The sequence below is a fragment of the Dermacentor silvarum genome, chromosome 11 (assembly GCF_013339745.2).
Source record: "Dermacentor silvarum isolate Dsil-2018 chromosome 11, BIME_Dsil_1.4, whole genome shotgun sequence".
Taxonomy (NCBI): domain Eukaryota; kingdom Metazoa; phylum Arthropoda; class Arachnida; order Ixodida; family Ixodidae; genus Dermacentor; species Dermacentor silvarum.
In genome coordinates this window covers 17221394-17231282 of record NC_051164.1, presented here as the reverse complement: position 1 = coordinate 17231282, position 9889 = coordinate 17221394, and the positions used below count along the sequence as shown (strand labels likewise).

The window sequence follows — 9889 nt, the reverse complement described above, 5'->3', positions numbered from 1 at the left end:
CCAACTTTGTTTTGGAAATAGAATATCTTTGTTCCCCATCCTTCGTACTTGCGTAGCGTTCATCTTTTTATGCATACTATACGAGCGGATGCGGTAGACTGTATAGCTGAGTGAACGAGCGATGGAGCGGCGCTGCGAACAGCACCTCCGTGACGTCAGTCGGGGGACCAGCCTTTGTCAGCTGCTACGCTCCGGCTATAAAATATTTTTTTCATTTGATGCGTTTTCTCGCGCTCTGACTGCGTCTCGCGCAGCCCGGCGCTCCCCAAGTAATCTCTTGCACTTCTCTTTATGTATGTTAAATCCACTCCTGTAATAGCCCGTCATATGGGCTGACAGTATCAATAAATCAAATCAAATCAATAATGTATCAGCTGTATATCACCACCCGATGTGGTGGCCCAGTTGCTTTGGCGTTCCGCTGCAAAGATCGAGGTCGCTGATTCGGCCCCGGCCGCCGCATTTCGATACGCGCGAAATGCCAAAGCGCTCGCGTTTGCTTACAAATATTTAGGCACACGTTAAATAACCACACAGGTGGTCAAAATGAATCAGGAGTCCACCATAACTTATACGGCGTGCCTCCTAATCATATGGTGATTTCGGCGCGCAAAATTCTATAATTTCATTTTTTTAACAAAAAAAATTCATATAACCACAGCCCCCACGGGCAGGGACAAGATCTCGTGACTCAGCCATAAGACATCGCGCCGACGAGTCATTGAGAGTCTAATTGAGAGCGACAAAATTTCGCGTTGACTAAGTGTCATCGTAGTTGAATACAAATTTTAAATTTTCTTCACAATTCTAGTGAACTGGTGTTGCATATATAAACTCTTCCTCAACAGAAAATGTAATTGTTTTCAGCGACAAGCGGTTTATCTAGAACATTAGTTGCGTGCACCACGCTCTATCATGCTTCGCAATCAAGCATGCTTTGCGCTATGTTCTTCAAAGTAAATATCAGTGCCACTTTCTAATGCAAAAATATTGTTTGCTTAGATTAGCATAGGACTATTTCTGTTCAAGGCACTTTCAGACGGCATTTTATCAACGTAGAAATATAAATATTGTTATAACACAAGGAAACTCAGGAATGCCGGTGAACATTTTATCGAGCCTTTCTACGTTGACCCTTTCCCTTTTTTTCCCTAGTGTGTTTGGTGCTGCAACTACTTATTCAGTGAAGTACCAGCCAGCTTGAACTTCCCAACGTCCTTGTTTTAAATTAATTACGTATTACGCGCTCACAGAAGAGTGGTCTCCGGTTGTCTGAAAGTGTGTTGAACAGAAATTGTCTTGCGGAGGTCAGCACAGTAGCACAAGACTACGTACCTTTATTTTGCGCACAAATTTTGGCCGCTCTTCTATCAGACGGTCCATACCGCATTTAGGGCCAATGCTGCAAAAGCAGTGCATGCATTAATGTACCGCAATGACCACATCGTTTCCTGAGAATGGCGTCAAACGACTTTCGTGATTGCTGCACTGGGCAGCAATGTTTTTCGCATATATCAGTAGTCGCATATACCAAAACGCAGCCTGGAATACCAGGCTGCGTTTTGAGGATGCGGAGATATTCAGCTTTTCGTCAGATTCCTTGGTTCGTAAACGTTTTGGTCGATAGTTCCTACTGCCTCCGCGTATTTCAGATTTAAAAGCTGACAAGAGCATGGAACATGACTTATGGAAGCACATCTCACGTGCATACCCCAACTTCACTTTAGTCCATAATCTAACAGCCATTTATGGGTCTCGCCCTTCCGATAAATTGTGGTGTACAGATTTCACACAGTTGTTGGTGGATAGTAACTTCAATGGTCTTATCACAACAATAAAATTTGGGCATTCTGTTCCCAGTCTGTTGTTCCTATTTTGTTGCTTCATGAAAGCTTCCGGGAGTATAAGAGCGTGTATATGCTTACATACGACAAGAAAGAGACTTGCAAAAGGAAACTGAAGAAGAAGGATTTTCTTGGCACTACTAATCACCTTCTAATTTCATCCTAATCTTGGCCAATCCTCCATAGTGGGTATTGCTGTGTCTGGCGATCCTACGGGACAAAGGAGGCCTCATCGGCAGACGGGAAGCTATCAAGTGGTCTTCACGCTTGTCGGTCCTCGCGTCCGGGGAGTGCCACCTGGGACTCATGGATGAGCGGTTAGTCTCCAGGCTGCCTCATGCGTCGCTAAACGGCAACGTCGCCCTTTGGTGCGTTTGCCTGAATTACCAGTGCCGCCCGAACCACGACGAGGCCCGGGGCCGACTGCGACGCGCCAACCTGGAGCCCTTTCGAGACAACAGCCACCGCCTTCCGTGGAAATGGTGGCTTCCGCGAACTGACCGCTACGGAGAGGCGACTCTTGAAAAAGGCCAGCGTCTGGCAATCCCGCGGACGCCAGCCACATCAACGTTCGGTTCCCAAGGTGTCAACCGCTGTCCGTGTTTGGGGGGCGACCAGGCAAGATTGGAGGTGGAGCCGGGCGGGAAACGAAGGCACGTCATGTGCGGGATATGGCGACCTGATCTAAGACTGTGATTGGCCTAAGAGCACCTCAGTGAACTCCCTCAATGAGTGAAAGGGGGAAACTAGCTGGATTAAAAAGGGGAGCTTGAGTGTTGGGAAGGGCGCTCGGTCATGCAACGACATCGCATGTTGTAAGCTCCGATGATCATGGAGACCACTATGTACATATGTATATAAAACGTTTTGTTCTCAACTCTCTGGATACTCCATTCTCCCGGAACTTGGCACGACACCACACATGACTCATTCGTGGCCACTCGGACGCACGGACTTCGCAACAGCATGAGCCATATTCAACAAGGGGCAAACAAGCAAGCAACCAAACAAACAAAGGATCGTTACGCTTCTTGCGTTGGGATGTCGCGTAAAGTCTACCGGCGCCGCAGTAATTTCACGGTCACCAGCAGTTTTCGACTTTCCATTCAGAAGCACAAAACATATTCACAAGAAGAAAATTCACTTCTGTCTTCTGAAACAATAATTACGGTCAAATGCGGACGTTACGGTCGGTGGCGAAATCTGTCTCAACGTTGCTTCATCGCGCCGAAAAACCTGCGGCACAAAGTTACCTTTCCTGAGAAGGACCTTGTTTTTGAGCACGTTGCGACTGATTTGGTTTCAGAACCGTATACGGAGCACGACTCACTGGTAAAGAGAGCATCTAATTGAATACCAGCAGCGATTAGAACCCACATTAGGCATGTAGGCGTCCGCACTGATTTTTTAATCAAATAATGTCTACCTGCCTTTAAGCCTGTTATCAGCCGCCGATTCTCTTTAAAATGAGATGTCTTCGTGAAGTTATGCAAGGTTGCATACTTGTTCGGTGTTACCTTTAAGTGTGGGGCGTATTAAATTAATCAACATTTCCGCGTACTGTGGACAGCCCGTATGGGCTGACTCACACCGAATGAGCTGAGCATGAACTTATCTATTGTTACCCTCATTTTCAGCTGCAAGATTGGTTTATATTAAAATTAATTTCTGGAGTTTTAGTTGCCAAAGTCATGATTTGATTACGCCGTAGTGGGGGACCCCGTAATTATTTTGACCACCTGCAGTTATTCAACCTGCCCCCAATGCACGGTACACGGGTGTTGTTGCATTTAAGTACCATCGAAATGCGGCTCCCGCCTCCGAGGTTTGATCCCGCAACCTCTGGCTTATAGCAGTACCACAACAAAGCCACCACGCCCCCACGACGGGAACATGCGCTCGGCGCCTTCGGCCCATGCTAGAGCTCACGGCGCAGCCGGAATAAAAGCCCCGGAGACGACCTGCAGATGCAGTATAAAGTATTGTAGGCGGCGCTGAATACCATTCCACTCGACTTTGTATACAGAGGAGCGCAAATAAATGCACGGGGCTTTTTTCCACCAGGGATCACCATGTCTTGAAGTGTGTTCACTACATGGTGTCAGAAGTGAAGCCAGACATGATGCAATATGGCAGCGCATTCGGAAACAACGACGTAACACAGAAAGAACAAACACCAGCGCTGTACTGCAACTGTCGTCTGTTGCGGAACAGCGCTCGTGTTTGTTCTTTCTCGTGTTTGAGGCCTAGGCAACGGCACCAAAGCTACGTGGTGGAGACGCCGAGTGGTGTTCTGGTGCGAAACAGGCGTCATCTCGTGCCCTATGGCTCACCTGGGGCGCGAACAGGAGAGGATGGCGAAATAGTTCTGGTTACCAACAATCCTGACTGTGTGCAATCCAGTGAAGACAGAAAATAAGGTGGAAGCGATGTGCCTAATCCGGAACACGTGAACACTCCCTGTCGCCAAAGTGCCAACCGCGTACGATCGGAGTGAAGGGTCGTGCCACCAAACAGACTGGATTTGAACGACTCTTCAAAAGGGGGGGATACATTGCCTCCGAGAATAGTGGCGCGAGCACGCGCAGCCCAATGTCGGAGGCCATGGGCGATGTAGTATAATTTGTATAAAGTATTACAGGCGGTGCGCTGCATACCATTCCACAGGGCTCCCAAAGCCGGTTGGCTTTGGGAGCCCACGTTAAAACTACTGTGAGAACATAAGACTCGGAACCGATGATGGGGCCACGTACGTCAGCGATGGTGAATAGCCATCGAAAGGGGCGCTGCATTCCAAGATGAAGAGTCACTGATTTCTGGCCATACGTTCTAATATTAGAACCGTTGACCGCAATGAGAAAGGACGTGTCGTGGCGATGTCGTTTTCGGTCCTCAAAGGTAGGCGGAAGCACACAAATTTCTGCGCCAGTGTCTACAAGGTAGCGAACTTTTGTTACGTGGTCGGAGACATAGACAAGACGGCTTGACGTAGGGCCGGTAGCACTTGCTGTCATCAGTGACTGGGCCGACCTGTTTCCCGAAAAGTTACACGGTGGACGGCACTGACGTGCACGAGTGCCGTATCGGACGTGGTACCAACAAATAGCGGCAGTGGAATAGCGGGAGTTGCTTTGGTTGGGCGTGCGATGACGTGACTGGTCTGTACCCGCAGAGAAACGCAAGGTAGCTAGCTCAGTAGTTAGTTGATGCACTTGCAAAGCAAGCTGTGCGTTTGAGGCGCTGCGTTCGTCAAAGCGCTGCTCTAACTGTAACGGACTAGAGACTGGCGCCTGAAAATGGTCGATGGCAGATACGAAAGGATGGGAAGTATCCATGATCTGGTCTGCCGTTGTTGCTAAGTCTTCAATGGAGGTTGCCGCAGGTGAGTCACATAAAATCATCCGTACCTGATTCGGTAGACGCTAAAGGAAGAGCTCGCGGACGATTTTTGAGACTGTTGAAGATGAATTGCCTCCGAGTAGCAGGAAATATCGCAGGGTCCCAACAAGGGTCGCATCCCTTATGCGACCCTTGTTGACCACATGAACTCGCCCTGCGTTCTTCGCTGCTTTCATCTCAAAACAATCTGGAGGCCTCGTACTTCCCTACGGCACACCGACAAAGTGATCCTCGCTGTTAACAAACGGTACGATATGCTCACCTTGCTGCCGACCTTCAGGTCGACGCGCACTTCTTTGCGCTGCACCTCCCTGGCGGAGAAGTGCTGTACCACACTTTCCATCAGCCACAGCAGCAGCACCTGCTTTCCCTGCGCAAGTGTAGACGGAGTAAGCTTAGGGTAAGCGAGCTCGATCGCAGCGATAGACGCGTTCAGTGAGCGCCTCTTTATAGAGCGTACAGCAGTCAGTGGCAATACATTTTGGAATCTTGAGAATACCCTCAACATTTGCAGGCCCTTTTTTTTTTCTTCGTTAGACATTTCGAATGAAAACACTGTTCCTGAGCCTACACCCGAGTACAGTTGGTATAAGTTGGTCGGAACAAAGTATTTATGTTACAGGCCGAGTGAATCCTGCAAGCTAACTCGTTTGCCTCTCGCCATTCCCGCCACATTCTGCCGCCAGACTGGCGTTCTCGGTGCGTAAACTGTGCACAGCATGAAAGGGAGTACTTATTTTGTGTCCAAACTGCAAACGCGCAAGTCAAGGCGTTACTCCTCGCTGTCCGCTGTATAGTCTACGCGTAAAAGAAAGCCTCCTAGTAAAATGTCTTAAATTCCTTTCCTTCAGCGCAGGAGCAAGTGAAATTGCCGACATTATGCGTAATCATGACTTTAGACCGGTACAAGTGGTACCCCGTGCACGCAACTTGAATGCCCCTATAATTACTTATGGCAATAACGAGGTATTTAGACTTGCCGTTTTCGCCTCGCTGCGTTTAAGATTCTGTATTTACGTTTTTCATGTCTTGGTGGGCAATCGAAGCATTCTAACAGAAATTCAGCGAATAATCACAAGAAGTCCCTTCGCACAGTCAAATTTCGATATGGCCTCGACTGAAGCGCCTTTTTTTAAACCCGCGTCATGCACGAGCAGCGCCTCCTCATCCCCCCTCCCCTGCCTTTAAACATGAAAAAAAAAAAAAAAAAAAACACAGCCTGATTTCGCCCGCCCTACTCCCTCCGCGCGTGCAAGAAATAGTCCCCTTACAGGACAAGACGTCGCCGGCTCAAAGAGGCTGAAACATCTCAGTTCATCAACAATGCGGAAACAGCCAAAATTGCTGGCTTTGCTCACTGCACAAAGGGGTCTACAGGGATTTCCTTGACCTGCTGTCCGAGGAAGCGGTGGTGGCGCGTGTATAGAGGGGCTTTAGTTCAAAGTACCTAATGACCCCTTGTGTGTGGGTATACGCGCCGCGGCCGAGACGTACCATGAAACGATACCGCTCGAACGCGGCTGCCGCGGTGTAGCCGCCCGCAGCGACCAATAGCAGCCACGTATTAGAGTGTGCTTTATGACGAAATGAAGCGTACAGAAAAGAGCGAGGATCATGGGGCTTTTGAAACGAGAGTGTTTCAGAAAAAGGTGATTTTCCGCGCCGCTTGCGAGCTCCACAGACCGCGTACGACAGCAGAACGTGGCGGAGATGTTCGCAACATCGTATGCTAGCCGCGGACTGTGTTATTTCACCGAGCCCGAGGGGTGGTTCAGGGCCCCTTTAAGACTTCCGCCACGCTGTGATGTGCCGTGTGAGACAATGCCAATAATACGAACCTTCTCGGAGGTTACGAACAATGGCGCATAACAACGCCTCAAGCAAACACGTCTCGCTCTGTGTTCCGTGTACTATGCAGACAAACAGCAGTGGTGCACGGAAGGTAACATTTACCATCAACTCAGCACTGTCGTTTGCACTAAACACTGAAGAAATTAAATATTCGCCGTGAACATCACCGCTAATTATTGTCGATCAAAGCAAACAGCACAGAAAGCTTCATTTTCGTCAATTCCCACCGTGCGTGTGCGCATATTTTTTTCCGTTCACTTACATCACCCCTCGACGTTTACACTTTCAAAGTGTGTTCGCGTGGGTGAAATTATAATAGTATAGGAAGTTGCTATCAAACTTAGTTTTACAGGAACAGCAGAAGCGACTACAACCTTTTTTCAACTTTCAAGGCTTTTATAACAACCGCGCAAGATAGAATAGGTAAATAAATTTTAAACTTCGATTTCGTGCACCCAGTAAAGCTAGGTTGTGTCTGTTCGTTGCTGTATTTCGCTTTGCCCTGAAAAACATCCGCAAAATGATGGAAGAACAAATTTTCCCAACTGCTAATATGTTAAGAGGAAACTTTAGCTCAGGGCTGCCATCTAAATATATGGGTAAGGAGAAATCATTTTTCTCGGCCACCACGGCGCCAAAATTGATGAGGTTTGTTGCATTTAAATTAAAAAGTTACAAATACAGTGGCTTTGGCAGCAAACCTTTATTTAGGCCGTCAATATCTTAATCAAAATTGTGGAAAACCTGAACTTTTCTCAAAACGAAACCATCAAGTTAGAACTCTCCGCGATGAAAAATGATATAACAGTTATGTAAATTGCATCTAATCGTACACCTAAAGCGCACAAACTGATTTATTACACATGGCTCTCAAGTTTACCACTAATATGTGAGTAGGACTTTTGCAAAACGTGTCTAAACAATGTAACAAATTCACGTAAGATATAAATTAATAGATCTAATTAGTCTGCTTTGCTTTGATGATCAGCGCTTGCTGGTGTTGAGGGATGTAGAAGCAGGGAAAAAGAAGTGTTGGGGCGGCGTTTTGGACTGAAGACTCTTCCCTATTGCTTTTTCGCAAAATAAAAATGTTTATCCTCTCTCCTGCTCAGCACACTCGAAGGCACTCTCACCTCCTAGCCGGGAGCGCGACCGAGATCCGTCAGAAACTCGATCACGTGGCTACTGCGATTGCTCGGAGAGCAGTCAGCACGTTCGGCTGGGGCAGGCTCTCTGGTTCCAATGCTTGCAACCTCGCGACGGCTCTGTATCCCGGCAAACAGAGTTCGAGCGCGGTGGGAACCACGCAGTCTAATGTACCGTTACCGCTTTTTCGTAACTTTTGTAAATTGCGATCGCAATAAACCTGTGAGACCCTAAATCAAAATTATGATTTCTGAAGTCGGTAAAATTCGGTCATTCTATGAATGCAGCTCTCTGTCTCTCAAGTGCAACACATTTCATTCAAATCGATAGAGCGGTTTTCTAATTAGAGCACTCGTTTTCACATGTTTCCGTAAAAAAAATTTAGTTGGACTCATGAGGCCTCCAGGAAATTGCGTTAGCGTTGCCCTTGATAAAGCACCTTAGAAGCGAGCAACCCCCGTGCTAATTGTTAGCACAGATGTATCGCCGCCTGTCACGCGGGAGACCGGGGTTCGATTCCCCGACGGGGGGAGAACTCTTTAAACGAATTTATAACAATAAAACGCTTTTTTTTAAGGTGCGAATATTTACTGCACGCGCATACATGCGTACAGCGCAAACAGGCGAGTGAGAAACGGGACCGGACGGTCTCGTTCCTCTCTCTACTCACGCTATGGCACGTACTTGAACTGTCGCCATCTACAACTAGCCCAAAGGAAAGTGTCAACTGAGATTACTTACGGACGCCAGCGCAATCCTGGAGGTCATTCTAGGCTGCAGCCGCTCTTTGATGAAGCTTCTGTGTAGGCGCGTAGCGTCGACGCCACCTACGGGGCTGCCATCCTCCTCGTTGGCATGGGTTATTGCCACGCGAGTCGCAAACAATGCTGTAGACGATGGAGTCCCCTGTCTCCTCACCACAGTGTAGCACATGCCGCAGCGCACTCTTCCGTTTTCCCTGTCGATGTCGCCTTCTCGAACGTTTTTGTCATGCACAAGCAGGTGCGCCGCAGACGTGAACAGCTCGTCTGGTTTCGGTGAGAGAACATCGGGCAGGTCATCGCTGCTTGTAGTTTCATGCTTTTGACAAAACCATCCGCCCATTGCCTCTTTCCAATCGTCAGATAGCAGTGGCAGGACTCTGCGAAATTTTACTCCTCCGCCGAAAGTTCTTGTAGTGCATTCCACGCACTGGAAGCAGTAGACGGTTACAGCGACAACTGCAGGTTCCACGAAGGACTCCATCTTTTGCTCAGAGTCCGAGCCAGCCGACTTGTGGAAACGTACGTTGAACGTCAGTTCTCGGCACGGCATCGGTTGGACGAATTCTCACCGGTCTCTGAGTAGCCTTGTTTCTTGGGGGATCGTCATGGTATCGACTTCGAACACAATGTTAGCGGGGAAACTGTCTGGACGCAGTCGCCACCATCCTCTTTTGCACTCACGACGATTTTAATTCTTGAAGACTTACATTCACTGGCGACATGGCCACCTGCGAGGTCCCACAGGAGCGCCTGAACCTTGCACAGTTTAAGTAAGGGTCGCAATTCAACCGAACAATCATTCTGACCGGGCGATTAGAACGTAATGCACGCGCTAACGCCATTCCACGTGCGCGTGCGGTTCGCGCAACCACCTTTTGCCACCCG

General features: G+C 48.3%; 1 protein-coding gene across 1 annotated transcript in view; it reads right to left on the bottom strand.

The window, feature by feature from the left end:
* LOC125941261 (uncharacterized) overlaps positions 1-9554 on the bottom strand; it is a 57055-nt gene extending 47501 nt beyond the window's left edge. Inside the window, exons 1-2 of the mRNA XM_049658231.1 lie at positions 8982-9554; positions 5506-5613 (exon numbers count right to left, since the gene is read on the bottom strand). Of these exons, the coding sequence (XP_049514188.1) occupies positions 5506-5613; positions 8982-9554 (681 nt within the window). The remainder of the gene's footprint in view (positions 1-5505; positions 5614-8981) is intronic.
* Positions 9555-9889: the final 335 nt, after the last annotated feature.